Source organism: Carcharhinus amblyrhynchos, chromosome 24 (assembly GCF_965287045.1).
Source record: "Carcharhinus amblyrhynchos chromosome 24, sCarAmb.v2.hapA, whole genome shotgun sequence".
Classification (NCBI taxonomy): Eukaryota; Metazoa; Chordata; class Chondrichthyes; order Carcharhiniformes; family Carcharhinidae; genus Carcharhinus; species Carcharhinus amblyrhynchos.
Genome location: NC_137347.1, coordinates 23,703,222 through 23,722,440, shown reverse-complemented (window position 1 = coordinate 23,722,440; position 19,219 = coordinate 23,703,222). Strand labels below are relative to the sequence as shown.

Below are 19,219 nucleotides of genomic sequence, written 5' to 3'. Positions count from 1 at the left end.
GGCTGAAAAATGAACGCCTGAATTTGCGTTTAACTGATCCATTCCACCTACCTTTTAGGGTTATAAGTTGCCTTGCAAATTTGGCAATTAACAATGTACTGCATGTTATGCAGTGGAGAAAAACTTGACACTAACTTTATAAAATAGCTAGGCAGGATAGGTGTATGATAAAACTCAAATCTAAAAGTTTATTTATTAGAGTCACTAGTAGACTTATATTAACACTGCAATGAAATTACTGTGAAAATCCCCTAGTTGCCATTTTCCAGCGTCTGTTCGGGTACACTGAAAGAGAATTTAGCATGACCAATGCACCAAACCAGCACATCTTTCAGACTGTGGGAGGAAACTGGAGCACCCGGAAGAAATGCACGCAGACATGGGCAGAACATGCAGATTCTGCACAGACAGGGAGCCAAGTTGGGAACTGAACCTAGGTTCCTGTCAACGAGAAGCAGCAATGCTGACCATTGTGCTGCCTGTATCTCTTGGTTATTAGGCAGTACTGAGGAGGCATACAGAAATCAGACTGCATGAACATCAAATTAATTTATAAGCATCATGCAACAAAATAATTGACCATGAGGAACCACAAGTAACTGATCACAGGCAATTTGAATGTTTTTCTTTCCGTGGAAGTGCTGCCTTGCTCTCATATAAATGTCTTGGAATGATCTCAGTTATTGCAAAAACAAAATAGGGACAGGGACTCTCAATATTATCGTCACACTTGTGCAAGGATATTACGGTTAATTTGCTGCATTAGCTGAACATCGATATCTATCCTCATTAATAAAAGTAGCATATTCCCTTCACTGTGTCCATTACCAGTGGTCTATAACAAATTTATATACTGCCTTTAATGTAGTCAACCACCTATTTCAAAGTACCACTCTGGTTAACTTATCCTAGGAAGTAAATGTTTTTAATAGTTTCCCCCTTTCATGTGACCATAACAAATTTTTGATTACCTGAACTCATTTACTTAGAGAAAACAAATTCTGTACTTTCTCAACAAATTGTAGCAACATCACAAAACCAAATGTCCCTCAATAGGATACTTGGATTTAATCCCCCCGCCAGAAAAATGACATGTACTAGTCATATCCTGATGTTAAATTATATTTCCAGTATCACCTGTTTTAGAACACTACACCATGAACTATTGAAAAATTACCCTGATTAGAGAACAAGTATTATTGATTTGATATAATTATATTCTCTCCTGCAGCAAGTGGGATTTCTTCTGGTGCCTTGGTTCTGCGTGACTTTGTACTATAAACATCTTTGCCCAAAGCCCTTTGGTACATAAGTAGCACCAAAATACAAAACCAGTATTGGTAACTGATTTTAATAATGTATCATTGCACTTCAAATTTCTGCACCATTTCAGTCTTTAATTGAAAAAGACACATGCTAATGTATTTTACAAACTTATACAAAAATGTTTATATTATTCTTTAAATAAAGATTACTGCTTTTCTTTTGTTTTCGTTTTCTTTGCTGTAACTAATTTTGGCCGGAACAATATTTATAGTTTACCAAACATGTAGGCAGATGCCCTAGAGTACAAACTGCAACTACTTCATCTGGGGGTGAAAAAAAAGTCCAAAGGGCAGAAAATTGAATTTAGAAATTTAATTTCCATTTATTACCTCAGCTTTTTACAGCTTTATAATTCAACGTTTATAAAAAAAACCCTTTTAAGTCAAAAGATGACAAATTCAAAATATTCATTACAGATTTTGTTAAGCTCCCACAAAAGAACAGCATCTAAACAAGTTTTTACTCCCAGAACAACCGTAACAGTAGAAGACATTAACAGTTTGGGTGAAACCAGCCTGTTACACAAAGCAAAATACAATCCAAAGCTACTGCCAACCAGGGAATCTTAAAATCCTTCAGATCCTGGTAGTACCATCCTCTTCCTATAACATGTTTCGTTTTTAAAAAAAGAGACTTCCAGTGTTCTAGATACAGCGCATTTTCACCTGAAGCTCTTTGTAAAGAATGTTGTGGACAATCAAACGGCTCAAATAAAACTCAAACTCTGCAGAAACTACACTACAGGTCATATCAGTGGATTAAACACAAAGGATTTGTACAGTTACATAAACGATGTCACAAAATACCATTACATAATGACAGCCAAGACAAGAACTGCAAACAGAAAGAAACTGGTACCAACACATTAAATGTTTCATCACAAACAGCATAAATTCAGTCAATTTGGTGCAAATCCAACGTAGCTTACGGCTGCATCTGAAAACTGATTTACTCCAAATTTACTTAACTTACTCCATATAAATCTGATTTTTAGTTTCCCCACGAAGGTTTCCTCACCCTCAAGCCGACAATTTCCAAAGGAGTCAGGACATTCTGGGTTTATGGACTACCCCAAGATCTCTATCGGTCTGTTCCATGACCAGCCGGCAGAAACGTGATGCAAGTTGGCTGAGTTGACGGGAGAAAATGAAACACCCCCTCTGCCACAGAGATATATCTCCAGGGCAGACATGAATGGATGAATCTCACTCAATCGTGGTAGACGATGTTAAGCAAACTACAACTTGGATTAAAGCCAACCATCAAAACCAATAGCTTTCCAAATATTATTGCATTTAAAAATGAGATGCAGTTGTGAAAATGAAAGCCTTGTAAGAATTTTGTTTTAATTTGTAATAAAACAATACGATTTGCCTTTATGAAAAATCATTTCTGGTATAGCTAAGAGGCAGTGTTCATGAGTGGCATGGCAGCCATCTTAATATACTGGCATTACTATAGCAGCCAATCTTAAAATGTACAAAGCCCTTGTGCCTAATCCAATGAGCTCCTTCAGTTAGGTTTATTCAGTGCGCTCCTTCATGATGGTGGTGAAGCTTGAGCCTTTCGCATTGACCGTAGAGCCTTTTCTCGGAGATGTTTTTCTAGATCATCTAGGTTTTCCTCTTCACTTTCTGACCCCTATAATAAATTGATCAGATGAAACTCATGTAGAACTATGTTACAATGTCATTTTTAACAGAAAATCTCCAGTACCAAGTGCTCAGCAATTTAATTGAAAAGAATCAAGATGTCAAACATCCAAAATTTGTATGTCAGGAGTCAAGTTTATCTAAGCAGCACATTTTACATTGCTCAAATTAATTTGACTATTTCTCGATTATAAAATTTGAACAGTATAGAATATGCTTTATTACAACCTAAATATTACAAAGCAATACTTTTACCTAAAGTACAGCCGCCTTCATGAAGAAGGTGCATTACAATGTACATTTGGCTTCCAAATTATTTTTGAACCTCACAACATACCAGTGGTACAAGCGATGATCTCTCAAAACTATACGGGCACGTGAACATGCAGCAACCTGCACAGTAGAATGTGGACCACTCAAACGACACCTTCCCTTTCATATTTACGATAACCTAAGTTGCCATTGTACTCAGCAACAGTTAGTACCACAAAAGTACCTCAATCTGTGCTGCTTTTCCCATCTGGCAAAACGTGTTTTGAAAGCCTGAACTAATCTATTCACCATACCATGATGGAACAGTTCTCTGTCAAATACAGCCGAAAAATGTGCAAAACCAACACAACACTAGGCATTTCTGAAGTGTAATCTTTAAAGTTGTACATTATACATGCCATTGTAATTATGTTATAGTCCCTGTCAATGTTACTACCAGACAGGAAGGTCCCAGAATAGAACCTTGGCTCAAAAGACCATAACTTTTACTTTATTTTAGAAAATGTGGATGAAGAGAGTCACAGGACTTTGGATAACAAAAAGACATTTAATAAACACAGAAAAGTTTGTTCACAATACAATACACTCCTTCACCCCATTTATCTCTACAAATGTACACACAGATTTAAAGAATAGCACAGGTTACAAAAGATATCTTATGCTATAAGATTTTCAATAAACACAGTCCTTGCAAATCAACTACTGGACACACCCCACTTTGCAACCAAGTCGTTGATGTCACCAAATCGAACTCCTGTGGATTTGTCCTCATATTCCCCCCAGATGATTGTCACACGAGTTTTTCCAAACTCCGCTCTCAAAAAGACATTCTTTAGAATCTTCTTAAAAACAATGCTTTCCCTCAGCTGTTTTCAGCAAGGATCCAACTCTCCTTTCAGTATTCCTTTGTCTTGAATAGGAACGGGCTTTCAAACTTTCAGACAGTCTCTCAGGGATTCAGTCACCAATAGAATTCAAAGACTGGAAATAAGGACAGCAAACCTTACGATTGCTTCAGATCTCTGGCTTTTCTTAAGCCAACCTCATCAGCTCTGCTCTTCCTAGTTCTGTCTAACTTCAATGAACAGACTGCTTTGATTCCAGTTTTGGTTTCCTTTTCACCTAGTTTTTGGAACTAGCTTTCTTGCCTATTACTCAATCACATAGCTTTCCTGCTTCAAACAGGGCTGAGAGAGCTACCTTCTCTCTCCCTGCTAAACTCCAGCTAAAACTAAATTCAAAAAGCCTTTCTACCCTAAAGGTGCCCCTGGTTGTTAAGCAACAGTTTGTTCTTTCTCATAGCTTGTTTACTTTGCACACGGAAACTCTCAAGCACAACACAAGACAGTTTGAACTGAAACCAAAAGCCTCCATGCACACAAACACCTTTGTTTAACATGAATCTAACTAGGATTTTACCCTTACACAAACACAAAATTAAACTCACTTAAAGCTATACTTTCTTTCTAATATCCAACAATACAAACAGATTACTTACAACTACTCCCTGACAATTACTACAAGGAAACATCCAATTTTACTTGTACTGATTTCTCATTTTAACTATTCTTGAGACACTGACTTACCTTTATGGGTTCTGAAGCTTCTGGTTGGGGTGACTTTGCTGGAGCTTCAACTGGCTCTACCGGTGGTTCTTCAACTACTGCTGCCGCCGCTGCAGCCTTTTCTTTCTTATGCTTCTTGTGTTTTTTGTGTTTTTTGTCCTTCTTATGTTTTTTATCTTTCTTCTTTTTCTTCTTCTTTCCTCCAGTTTCCTGATCAGAGATCTTAAAGATACAAGGCAGTATTACCGCAAAGCACTTGAAAGCAGGAAGTAATTTTTTTAAACTAAAAATTTTCACTTACAAAATATAAAATTTAGTTTAAGTAGCTGGTAACAGAGATACAAGAATGGATGTACAGTTTAAATATTCCAAGGCAGTGTCTAAATAACATATTATAGAATACTATCTACCCATCTTAGTATCCTGTATGGAGTCAAGCAGAAGTAAAGCAGGTGTGTAAGATCAAATGTCAGAAATGCTACTGACAAATTGAAGCACCTACATATGGACTGACAATGAGGGCTCATAGCCATAATTCTTCTTGATTATTAATCTTACACCTAATACTATGAATTGGGAATGAAATCCAAACTCCTTCTGTACCCACCAAGGCAGCTGACTGCACAGCCACAGATAAGTGTAGCAAGAAGAAACTAAAAAACGAGAGCAAAAAAGTGGTAGTTATCTGCAGGGAAAAAAACCTCTCAGCACTATATCAAATGAGCAATGCTCAGCCTATTCGCTCTTGCAATCAAATATGAAAGCTGCTATTGTTTTTAAAAAAGATTTCCCTATCATTTTAATTCCTAATCTAAAACATTTTGTTGAATAAATTTTATAATTTTACAAATCAAGTTCTGTAGAATTTGAATGAAGTCCAAGTTACATAAATTAATCCACCCAATTTTAATTGAAGCATCTTGGATCTTTCACAACTCAACTCAGTTTTACAAGACTGAACAATGCATTAGCTAGAGAAATGTCTCATCACTTAAGAATGCAGCAAAATCGAAACTGGCTCATTAATGGGAATCAATTTTCCCACTAGGTCTCTGTACAAAAGTTACACAAGTGTAAGCAAGGATTCTTGTAGATAGGTATGAAGGGCCGCTCAACACTGCAAAATAAGTCTTCATTGTGGGGGGGTTATTTACTCTATTGGACTTGATCTTTAAAGAATCTATTTTACAATGTTAAATGGAGGAGGAGTACTGAAATGTAATAGTACAATTACCTTGACAGGAGACGGACTAATTGAAGCACTCTTTGCCTTCTTGTTTTGTGGCGGCGGAAGAACAGGTGTTGGTGACCTGCTGACAGATCGTGACCTAGAGACTGAAGCAATTGGCCTTTTCTTGGGAACAGGTTCTGGCGATCTAGATATGGATCTGGAAGATGTAGCCCTTCTCACGGCTTGTGGGCTTGGCGAGATCCTAAGGGATTTACAAATTAGTGTTTCCAAAATGAATGGTCTTGTGAATTAGTACCAAAATCTATAAAACTTATTTCCTGCAACAACTGGATTGAAGTTACCAAGTATTTTCGAGCAGGTTTCAAACTGAACCCAAAAAAGCTGGAGTTAACTAGATGATGTAGTTGCAATAATTTTTAGAATGTGATACTAGGTTAGAGACAGAAAAATTTGAAAACGCATAAAATAAATTCATGTGATAAGACAGAAAACACTTGCTTTAAAATTTTAGTCAACAACCAAAATTAGAAAGGCAGCACAATAGTACTGGATTACTATTAGCTGGCAATCCTGATATTAAGCATTAACGCTCTTACTTTTTAGGTTTCTTGGGTTCCGGGGTCCGTGAAACCCGTCGGATTGGCCTGTTACTGGGGGATGGAGACATATGACGCCGTTGCGGCGGCGGAGGTGATACTGACACTCTTCGTGCTGGTGGTGGACTAATGGACCCACGCATCATTCTCGGTCGTGGGGATGGTGAGTGGCGTTTGTGTACTGGTGGTGAGCGAACATCTCGGTTAGAACGACTAGGTGGAGATCCTCTCCTACGTCTGGAAGAGGGAGAAGGGGAACTACGGCGCTTTGGTGCTGGTGATGGGGATCCCCTCCTCCTTGGTGGTGGTGATGGAGTATACCTTCTCTGAATTGGAGGAGAATAGCGCCTAGGTGAGGCTGAACGTCTTCGTGGTGGCGGAGATGGAGATCTAAAAAGACAAAATAATGAGAAAAATCAAATTAATAATTGTCCCTATATTAACGATCGAAACAATTCAAAATATATGTATAGTTTATAATTCTAATCAATCTTTGACTTTTTTCTGATAAACCAATCCTGTTATGTGCAAGCCTAATTATTACATTTTGTTCCTTTCAACCAACTATATAGAGAAACAGGATTCCTGAACCATAAAGGGCGATAAAATTTCAAGTTGGGCTATTAATAATAATAGTAATTATCAGATTCAAAAGCTCAAGCACCAGGGGCATAACTAAGGAACTACACGAACTAGAAAACTTCCAGCTTTGGTCTCCAGTCAGGAGGGCCATGATAAGTGGTCTCAAACTACGTTAGCCAAGACAATTCAGGTCCTTTCGGATTACAATGATCTTGATGCAAAGAATTCATATATACATCGGATGTAAATGGGCTGAAATTTGGCTGTGAAACTTTGCAAAGCTGAACAACGTCCAATCCAAGCAGTCTGTGCACATGGAGTTTGAGCAACACAGTGGAAAGCCACTGGTGACTACATATGTCACTGCCCTTGGAAGGTGAACAAAGTACAGCACAGACTCTCAGCACAGCAAAGCCTGTGCCAATCACGATGCCCTAACTAAGCTTAAAAAGTACCTTCTGCCCTTAATCAGTTCATATCCCTCTATTCCCTCCCTATTCATGTACCAATCCCTATGCCTCTAAATGTTGTGAATGTGCCTGCTTCCACCACCACCTCTGGCAACGCATTCTAAGCACCCACCATTCTCTGCATGAAAAACCTCTCCTGCGCATCTCCTTATACTTCCCCCTCTCATCTTGAATCTGTGCCCCCTTCTAATTGACACTTCCATCCTTGGAAAAAGCCTTTTGACTATCCACCCTGTCTTTGCCTATCATAATTTTGTAGACCTCTATCAGGTCTCCCCTCAGCCTCCGCCTTTCCAACCCCAGTTTATTCTACAGTGCTATAATACAAAGTGTTTTATGAAGTCTACCTGGATCATAAGTGTTGCGCTTTGAATTTGGCTAGACGAAGCACGATGTTTCACTTCAGGTAGGATTCAAATGACCCACTAGGGAGCTTTTATCAAACATGTTTATGTAATATAGTTAACACGTATAGAAAGAAAATTAACAATAACATTCATCAGTTCTAAACAAAAGCAAAGCAACTGTGATAATGTATAACCCATAACTACTAAATATCTTTCCAACAAAACAAATCCCATGACCAAAACCTTCATTACAGGTTTAACACAGCAAAGACTGATGCTCACATGATACTGGAACTGAATCCTTTGGTTGGAAAATTGAAACCCTGACTTCTCAGTCTGGTAACTTCTAATGCCCTCTGGATACACCCAGAACAGTTTGACTCAGAACAGCTTCCCAGAACATCAGAAAGACTCTTCGGTCAAGTCACCAACAGCAGATTTTCTACTCCAGGAAGAAGCAGAATTTCCAAAACCAGGAAGAGAAATAGCTCTTTTCAGCTTGATGTCCCTTCTAAAACTAAAAATGTAGCCAGCCAAACAGAAAATGAAACCTTAAATTCAGTAGGAAGGAAACAAAACTGCCCAGAACACATGACCTGCCTACCAGTCTTCCTCCCCACAATGCAGGGTCATAAAAGATCCCAATGTAAAAATAAACAAACTCCACATAAATCACTGAACTAGCAATAAAAGGACTTCTATAGCCCAGCAACAATGAGAACTGAGGCTAAGTGCGCTGCAGAGAACATGATTTTAAAAAATCTAAGTTACACTAATATCACAATAGGAAAAAGGAAAATGGCAAAAAATGTACACGAGGAACAGAAGAATTTCAACTGGTAAAGGTACGACTGAAACATAGTCCACACAAGCAACAATGGGTTACCTCTAGAATAAAACCACAACGTTAAAATCTGCCTGTTGGAGTGCAAAAACATTACAAATATTTCTAGATGATTAAACTTAAATATTTACAAGTCTGTTACCATTCACGAATACATACCAACATGGAATTATTTAATACACTAAAACATTCCTGGATTGGAAAGGGTGGGGAAAGAAACTAAACAGAGCAGTACGTTTCAGATAATCTAACAGAGCAAAGCCCAACTGTAAAAATGATATAGCTTCCAGAATATCACTGTGAATCTTCAGTCCAAAGCCAATGCGAAAATTAAAACGCAATAATTACAGGAAAAGCTCCATTTATAAAGAATATTACAAGAATGCTACACAGAATCATAAGAGTACCATTGATTTTTGCACTACTTGATTTTTATCTTGCCATAGCTCATTTGAAAGGGAAACAAGTGCTGAAACTGCAGACAAAAAGCTTTTTACACCAAGTTAAAATAATTTGGATGACATTTCTGGAGAAGTGACATCAATATTGAAACTAAGCAAATACACCTGTATCAGTTCCATTTTGTAATTTTGCCAAACCACCCATCATGCCACAATATATTCAATTTCTATCTGCTTTTTTTCAAAAAACAAAATTCATACACTCTCATATATATTTTGGAATAACAGATAAAATAATCTGTGCCCATGGTTTTAATGAATCGACAAACTTGGAAATAAGGAATCCAAAGTGAATTTTACTACTACATTTATCACTTTGGGGCTCCCAAAGAAATGAGCAAGTTACAGATTTCCCGCTAAATAGGACAACATTTGACAATTGGATGCTAAACATTTACTAACCTGCGTCTCAATGGAGAAGGTGATCTGCGCCTTCGAGGAGGAGGAGGAGATGGAGTTCGCCGACGCCTTGGTGGTGGTGATGGGCTTCTCCTTCTCCTGTTTACCATACATCAGCATGTGAGCATACATTCAAGGTGTCAGCACAAAATAAACATTCAATTATAGATCTCTCACCGTTCCTACTAACTCCCAGCCTCAAGAGATAAAACTGCAAAGCAAATAAGCATGGCCCTGATAACTACTCTGGGAATACATTCTGAACCAGACTGCCTTTTTAAAAGACATCTGCTTTCTGTCGAACAATTTTCTGTGCACCGCCACAGTTGTAAAATGAAATCAGGGTTACAGAACAAGTTTCCAAAGCTCATTTAAAATGTAGGTGTCGAAATTAAACAGAATTGCTCCTGTTTTAAGGTGTGTGAGAGAAAAAATAAATTGATGATTTAGGCAAAATTGTAATGGTATTCCCAATGCACTGTTCTTTAAAGTTAGATGCATCAACAACCACATTAGGCGAAATTTGTTGCACGAGACCAGGTCATTTGGACTATTCTGGAGTTTAATGTTCACACAAGCCATCTGCCACCCAACTTTGTTTAAAGCTAACTGTACCAACACCCTTCCAAATTTTCTGCCTAAACCATAGATTTCTGCTTACGCCAACTCAAATCCCTGATCTGATTCAGTCAATTTCGATGCTACAACCAGTCTTGGCATACTTAAGGCAGCAAGAGTTTATTCTAAAACAGCCACTATTGATAATTGCTATCAAGCCACCTAATTTGAGAACAAGGTCAAGACTAAGCCAGGCCGTAATACCCTGCAAAGTCCAACACATTGTCTATGTTCATAGAGTTTGCAAACTAAAGTAGCAGATCACTACCATCGCCCATGAATTTCACCTCAAGACATCAAAGCTTATGGAACAAGGCTTTTTTTTTAAAAAAACATACATAGTTTATATGCAATTATTAAACTGTGTAAATCCCTTGGAATGCAATTGTGCAAAAGTGTGAATTAAAACGATTAGAATTTCTACTGCTTGGAGAACATGGAACAATGTTCAACAGCTTTCTCTAAACCAACGTTCAAAAATCCAGGTCATTTCAATGTAATTTTTAAAAATACCAATGTTTCAAAATTGAAAACGACAGATATATTACAAATTGCAAAAAAATCTCAGAAATAGGCTTTGAATTGAGTTTTGATTTTTTAAGTAATCAATTAAAATGATGTAATTGCTCAGCCAGCCATTAAATCTGAACATCCACAGATGTTTAAAACATGATTAGAAACTGAGCAATAACTACAGCATATCATTGGTGACACTTATTTTATTCATTATGTTATGGGTCTTTCATACCAAAGAAAACTGGCCATCACCACTATATCATCCCACATACAGTGAAAACCACTTGTGCTTTTTTATCCAATTTGAAAGCCAAACTACATAGAATACTAAGTAGAATGACTGTTGTCCTGAACCTTTTCAAATCATATCAAAATTAGAACACCCTTCACTCCACTACGCACACTACACTTATTGTCTAGGGTAGGTTATACTGCTCCTATATTCAGAAGTCAAGAATTCTACTGGTTGCATGTATACTTCATGGAATCATAGAATCCATACAGCATAGATGTTCACCATTTGCCCCATCAAGTCTGCATCAACTCTCCAACAGAGCATCTTACCTAGGCTCACCCCCGCACTATCCCCTTGTATTTATCCCACTAATCCCAAGGGCCTACACACTTTAAGGGATAATTTAGCATAGCCAATCCACCTAACCTGCGGGAGGAAACCAACACTAACACGGAGAGAACGTGCAAACTACATGGCTGGAATTGAATCCAGATCGCTGGCAATAACAGGCAGCAGCACTAATTGTCAGTTTAGCTGACTTAGTATTTCAGAATCAGCTGACCCACAGATTCAAGATAAACGGAATTGGCTAGAACATGTGTAGCCTAACTCAATTAAAGAAAAAAAGGGTATCTAACAGAAATGCCTCCCAGCTAATCAACAGCAATACAAGTAAACAGAAGGATAGTAGCTACTTAAGAATACTGACATCTACAACACTCAAAAGCTAGAACCCAGGAGTTTGTATTGAAGACCTGGACCAGTAAGCTGGAAAATATTTTAATTACAATGTTAGCTCTATAATTCTAACTGCATGTAAGTAGCCCTAATGTCCAAATTATATTCTTAGATTTCATTTGATTTCACAGTACAATTACAATACATTTCTAAAATTATTTACTGATCAGATCTACACATGACTCCAGACCCACAGCACCAAAATTGGCTCTTAACTGCCTCTCTGATATGTCTAAGCACTCAGTTCAATGACAATGAGGGACGGGCAACAAAGTGTAAACCAGACAGTGACAGCCACATCCCAAAGAATAAAAAAAACTTTTTAAATTTGATTTTGTAATCCTAAATGTTAAACGTGGCAAATTTAGTACAAGTGGGTTCCACTGTATTCATAGTTCAAGTATTTAATTCATCAAAAGCAGATAATCCACAATTAGCTCTTTGAAAGTAAGTTTAAAGTTCCCATTCACAAAATTTTAACAAAAATCAATTTCAAGCATTCATCCCAAGAATTAAGTGCTTTTAATTTCCTGTTCAATTAAAAATTTGATGTAATAATTACGTCAGCACGCCAATGAAACTGGATTGCATCGTCTAAAACGCAGTGCAATAAGGTTGCTAATTAAAGGAACCTTAAACAGGCTAATGTTTTCAGTGATCAGCATTTTCAAACCAACCTTTTCGCCACTGGGAAGTGCCACCTCTTTCCAAGCGGCATCCTGATAGCAAGAGAAAACAAAACCAAGCTGTGTTTTTTCACAGATCAACCTCTAACCGAAGTATCTTAAACCAATAATTCATACAGACTGTAACTCTCTGGTTGATTTACATTTTAAATCATTAACTACAATACAATTATTTAATTTTTTAAATAACCTTCCACACCACTTTCTGTTTCTCAGATCTCACATCCTGAGAACCGGCCAGGAAGAGCAGCTGGCGGTGAACTTCAATGCCCAGATAAGGGCCAACCAGTAAGAAATTATAGGTGTAACTTGATGTGGAGCAGGGATGATTTATCTCTTCCACAGGCCAGACACCCAGCCTCTGCTTAGTGCCATGCCTAGTGACTCAGCCAAAGGTAGCAAATCCCAATTCACCCTCTTAGAAACAACCAGAGTTGCACACTCAATTTAAAAATATTGTTCTTGTGCACTTCTGATTTTAAACTGAAAGGTATTAAATATTGTATAAAAATAAATGAATTATCCACGCAAGGAATTCCAGCACTTCTAAAGAGAATTTTCCCTCTCATGATGCCAATTTTTCATTGATATCACAGTTAAATTTTAGGAAACAGTTACTTGTAATTTGCAGTATTCATCCAGAAAAGTTCTAATTTATCCCATTTCTCCCAATGGGCAAATTTTCAAGTTTTAATTATCAGTGTACACGGAGATGGAAATATCAAATTACCCAATGGTGTATCAGACAGAACCAAGATCTCCTTGAATAATAAGTGAATGAGCTCTTTCAAGTAGGAAACACACTATGGCACACCTGCAGCAGGGCAAGTTGTAATATTTCCAATTTGAAATGTCCTCTAGCAAGTAGAAAACAAAAGAACTTTTTTCGGTTGGAGTAAGGAACATGTCAAACGAAAAGCACCTTCTTCTTCCAGCATGATAGATCCCCTTTCAGTTACCTGGTTTTTAATATGGTCTTCCTTACCATGATAAATAAAATTAACACTCTAGGTCAAGTGAAACATCTGCAAATTTGCAGTGAAATTTAAAGTTCGGAGTTGATTTGACTGCAAGTTATCTTAATATTTGACTAATATGGTCCTCGCACATGTCCTCAAACCCGAACGCCCAACAATTTTAATAATGGTTGTCTTGAAAAGTTTTAGATTTCTGAATTTGCAAATGGACTGATTTATGTACAATGAGGACCAAAATGAAGCAGATAAATGGAATTATTCTTCTCACATTGCACAAAAGCATCCTCCCCACACCAGACTTTTACCTTTACTTGCAAAAATAATCCAGCAAAATTTGAAATTTTTCAAGGGACCGAATATACCAAGCCAACTTCTAAGAACCTCATATCTTAGTACAAAAATGCATGGTGACAGAAGCCATTCTAAAATTGAGACTTCCATCTCTGAAAAGTAACTACAGGTTTTCCATACTACTAAACTCCAAAAATTATGCAACAAAAATATACCAACAGTAGATGTTGTTTGCATTTTACCTTGGTGAAAAGTCCTTGTGCCTTTTTCGCATTGCAGGAGGTGGGGATATACTCCGTGACAATGAACGCTGGCGCCTCCTTCGAACTTCACCATTCTTTGCATTTGTTCGTTTTGGTGCTTCATCTTCAGATGAGGATGAAGATCCAGACTCTACACAAGGGGCATTTAACAAATTAAAATGGCAAAATGAATCTGCACAACACAGCACATATCAATCTTAACAGGGTAAGAATACAGAATTCCAGAATAAATGAAAATTAAGCTTTCACTCAAAATCAGTGCAGAAATCAAAGCTATATTCCAGCCAATGTTTAGGTATGCACATATCTAATTATTTATCACAGCTTACTGATGATGTGACTCACTAAACTCATTCACTATAAATAGCACTAAAAGTTAGCTGCAATAGTTTTAGTCAATAGAGGTCTGTAGCTTCACCTTCCAGTGGAATAATAGCGTGACTAGGCCTATTTTCCTCGCACCATGCTCAAAATTCATCATTTCAAATTGCTTCTACCAATAATAAAACAACATTTCACCTGGTATTTTAACCTCAAGGGCACGCTTCTGGATGTACATCTTTCACTGGAAACAGGTTTGGTTTAGTCCTGATGAGCCAAATACAAGCATAAAAGGCTAGCATGGACAAGTTGGGCCAAAGAGCCTGTTTCCATGCTGTAAACCTCTATGTAGTACATTTCTGAAATGCTTTACATAGGAAAGGCCGTCAAATCCACAACGGGTGTGTCAACAGTGGCTCGACTCCAGAATCCTTACTTCAGAATCAGCAGTTGCAGGTTCAAGTTCCACTTCAGCACTTGAACACAAATCAAAAGCTTATGCTCCAGTGCTGTACTGAGAGTGCTGCACTGCTAAAGATGGCATCTTTCAGGTGAAACATTAAACCGAAGACCCATGAGCCAGGTAGATATAAAAGATCCCATGGCACTATTTCTATGGGCAGGGAAATTATCCCTGGTGTTCCAGCCAATATTTGTCCCTTTGAACATTATGAATAAAGATAATCAGGTCATTATCTCCCACTTGTTTGTTGGAGCATGCCATGTGTAAACTGACTGCTTACATTACACTTCAGAAACATATTGGCTGTAAAACTTTTCTGCGATGTCCGGTTGTGGTGAAAGGTGCTTTGTAAACGTGAGCCTTTTTATAGCACATTTTAACAGCATATAGGATTGACACTAAAGATTCCTACCCATTTAGAAACTGCCAAGTGGTTGTAACACACTGGGCAATAGTTTCAGTCTAGATCTGCATTTACAAGAAACACATTCAGACTACTTAGCTCATACTCCCAAAGCAAAATACTTGCCCTTCCGACAAGGATTACAGATATCATGCTTCCACCAAAAAGGCCCACAAATATGAAGTTCCCCCACCTGTTGTTTTATGAAATCTTCTATTTGAAACTTTGAAGGTAACATCCAACTTTTTGATAAATATGACCCTTGCTTTGAATTGTAATTCAGCCTTGTTTGCTTGTGCTTATATATGGTGTTTAGAAATTGAGATATTTTCCCCATTCCCTATTCCTAAACCAAAAATCTAAAACATAATTAACTCTGACAACTTAAATGTATCACACCCATGTAAAATGCAGTTCCATGCTTTACCCGCTGTCCCTTTGTCTCAACTTTCCAACAACCAAATGTCCGCACAGTAACAAACTGAGTACTGAGAAACATTAGAACTTCCTTTCCTCCCAGTTCCTTTTCCACCGTCACAGATTAGTGATAAAAATTGTAACATGCAACATAAATAAGCCAAATGAACGAATTTCACAAATACACAATCATATAGCATTTACTTGGTATCTTACAAATAACACTGTTGTGCTGCACATTTTTTTGTTGCAAATATCTATCTAACCTAATTCTATTACTTGCTTTAGTGTCCTATTAAGAATCAAGTTTGAAAGTAAAGTTAATTTATTAATCGAAAGTAGGCTTACATTAACACTGCAACGAAGTTACTATGAAAATCCTCTAGTCACCACACTCCAGTGCCTATTCGAGTATACTGAGGGAGAATTTAGCATTGCCAATGCACCTAACCAGCAAGTCTTTCAGACTGTGGGAGGAAACCCGCGCAAAGGGAGAACATGCAGACTCCATGCAGTGACTCAAGCGGGGAATCAAATCAGAATCTCCGGCACTGTGAGGTAGCAGTGCTAACCACTGTGTTTACCCCATTTTAATAATAGGGAATTGGCTGCTGAAAGCATCTGTATTGGGAGTACTGAAAATATTCTAGCAAACATCTCATTCCATACTGCCTACCTGAAATAAAACTTTGCACCACAAGGTATGATCATAATTGAAAATCACTACAAAAATGATAATGTCAGAATTCTACGATTATCTATTAGTCATAGTACTTTCGAGTGGGCGACACCCTTTTGCAACCCTTATGACACTTTGTTTCACTTTTTTTTACTTGATCATTAATTCTTTTTCTGAAACTTCATACTAAGGTTGATTTAAACTTCTGCTATCAAATATATGGACCCAATCAAAGTTAAATACTCGAGATAATATTCAATTATTTCCCATAGTCGCCAATGGAATTAGCAGGTACTCTTGAAATCTCTCTTCAGTGGCAATTTTAAATGAATCCTGAATTCCACAACAATTCTGGATGACTAAAAATTTAGAAAGTGCAAATACTAATCTTCACTATTCCATTGCAGTGAATTTCTCTTTCCAATATAAAAAGTGTATCTGTAGTCACAAATTTATTTAAATCTTCAAATATTTGTCAGTAGGTCAAGTGTCAATAATAAAAATATAAACGTGAAGTAAAATATCTGCCAAGTGTCCCACCTGAAGAGGTCTGCTGGTTCTGTTTGCGATACTGGCGTCGCTGCTGCACTGATTCCACTCCTGCAGCTTTGCCTCCTTTATCATCTTCTGCAACAATAAAACATTCTAATAACTGTTTACCAAGATCCATAACATTGGCTACATGCTTCAATTTGGCAGCACATGCTACAACCTGGCAAACTAGGTCGTGATCATTAAAATAAATATTAGGTGAATTTTGGCCCAAAGGATTACTTCACTACATTTCTATAACAAGTAGCAAAAAACATACCTGGAGTTATAAAGTCGGTATCAGCAGAAGTGATCAGGAAGCCTGTTTACTCCAGAACGAGCTGTAGCCTAAGCTAAGCTATTTAAGTATAGCTACAACATTGGCAATTGCCTCAACAATGTGGAAAAATCACCCAGGCATGTCCTGTCCATAACAAACAGGACAATCCAATATGGCAAATGACTGCTGCATTAGCTTGCTCCCATTCATCAAAGTCATCGAGGAATCAACAGTGCTATCAAATGACATCAGTTACTATCTCTGATTCTGGCAGAACTCAAACTGAAATTCAAACTTCAACACAGTATTTGTTCAAACAGAGGTGTTGGTGACAGTGACTGCCCTTGACGTCGAGCCAGCATTTGATAGTGTAGAGCACCCAGGAGCCCTAGAAAAACTAAATTTAATGGGGATCATGGAGGCATGCTAGTGGTTGGAAACATTTCTGATACAGAGATGGCTGTGATCAATGGGGCTAGTACATTGTAGCAGGGGTTCCTCCAGGCAGGATCTTTGGTCAAGTTTTCAACAGTGGATTCACCAAGGACCCTCCCTCTATCATAAGGTCAGAATTGTGATTCTTCACATTGATTTGTTGCATTCAAGTCCACTCTCAATTTCTCTGGTAAGGAAAAAGTTCATATATATGTGCAGCAGGCTTCAATGACAAGAAGTTACAATCATGCCACACAAGTGTTGGGAATGATATCTCCAGCAGGAGTGTCTAACCACCTCCCTGAGAGAGTTAAGCTGACATGCCACATTAAAAATCTGTGCCATCAATAGCCAGAAGTCAGATGTGACCAGTAAAATAAATGCCATGATTACATTAGGAAAGCTTTTATACTGTCTACAAAGCAGATGAATGAAGCACTTATAAGAATGCCATTCAAGCTCAAAGAGTCCACTTCACTAGCATCCTATAATACTGACCCCACCAACAGCATATTTGGCTGCGTTATGCACTATATGATGCACTGCAGCAAATCCCCATGGGTTGGGTTCTTTGGCAATCCACAATCTCCAAGAGGACGACGGGGGGCAGTGGATGTGCAAGACCATTATCACCTCCAGGTTCCCCTCCAAGTCACTTAATATCCTGACATGAACAGAGATCATAATTTCTTCATTGCCATGTGGCTAATGTCCTAGAACTCCGTTGCTAGCAGCAGAATACAACTTAACCATGGACTGCAGAATTTCAATAGAACATACCAGCATCTTCCCAAAGGGCAATAAACTTAGAAGTGCTGGCACCACCTATATTGGGAAGATTTTTTGAAAGCCTTTTCAGTATAGAAATGCACAAGGCATAATAGTTTAAAAACAGATGTGATGCCAAGCCAAAGAAAGAGCTACTTGGAAGAGAAACCAAGAGCTTGGTCAAAAACATTTTGAGAGGTATAAAAGGATGAGTGGGGAATTTGAGGGTTTATGAATGCAAAGCCTAAATGGTTGGAGCTTTGTTGTCAATGGTGGGTGAGGTTGGTATGTGATGTTGGTTAGAGTTGCGAGACTTGGAGGTTAGGAACTCGGAAGGGCAAAGAATGAAGGCATTTAAATATGACGGTAAGATGCTAAAGTTAAGAGGCACTATGGGCTGATAATATTACTTGGTAAACTGGACAGAATGCTGGCAAAGAAATTTGGAATGAACTGAAGTTTGCACAAGGCACAGGACAGGAACTCAACCAGGTGAGCACTGAATAGTTGAGTAGAGTCTGGAAGAGACAAACAACATGGAGGAAGGTTTCATCGAATCTGATGAAGCCACAGAAACAGAAGATGAGAAACATACACTCTTTGCAATGGAAAATATATAGGGCTGAACATCTTCCTCTGAGTCAATAGGACACTGAAGTTATATATCATATGATCCGATCAAAGATTGACCAGGAGTAGAACAGAATTATTGGAAAGAAATGGTATTTTGAATAAAAAACAAAGCAATAAATTTTATCTTCTCCAGCAATAAATGCATTAAGCACTGGTTTATAGTGGGATCAGAATTACAATTGCATTTGAGGGGACTTCAAGTCACATTATTCATATTTAAAAAGCAGTCAATCACATTTCATTGTATGCTGCTCCATA

General features: G+C 37.8%; 1 protein-coding gene across 7 annotated transcripts in view; it reads right to left on the bottom strand.

Moving 5' to 3' along the window:
- Window positions 1-1,623: 1,623 nt before the first annotated feature.
- The window catches only part of srrm1 (serine/arginine repetitive matrix 1), a 48,023-nt gene continuing 30,427 nt past the window's right edge, over window positions 1,624-19,219 (bottom strand). For 4 of the 7 annotated variants that reach the window (XM_080211645.1, XM_080211650.1, XM_080211649.1 and 1 more), the window contains 8 exons: window positions 16,855-16,941; window positions 14,011-14,161; window positions 12,492-12,533; window positions 9,711-9,806; window positions 6,605-6,994; window positions 6,051-6,249; window positions 4,838-5,038; window positions 1,624-2,967 (listed from right to left, as the gene is read on the bottom strand). In XM_080211645.1, coding sequence (XP_080067771.1) covers window positions 2,866-2,967; window positions 4,838-5,038; window positions 6,051-6,249; window positions 6,605-6,994; window positions 9,711-9,806; window positions 12,492-12,533; window positions 14,011-14,161; window positions 16,855-16,941 — 1,268 coding nt within the window. In that variant the 3' untranslated portion in view covers window positions 1,624-2,865. The other 3 variants (XM_080211646.1, XM_080211648.1, XM_080211647.1) reach the window with 3 other exon arrangements.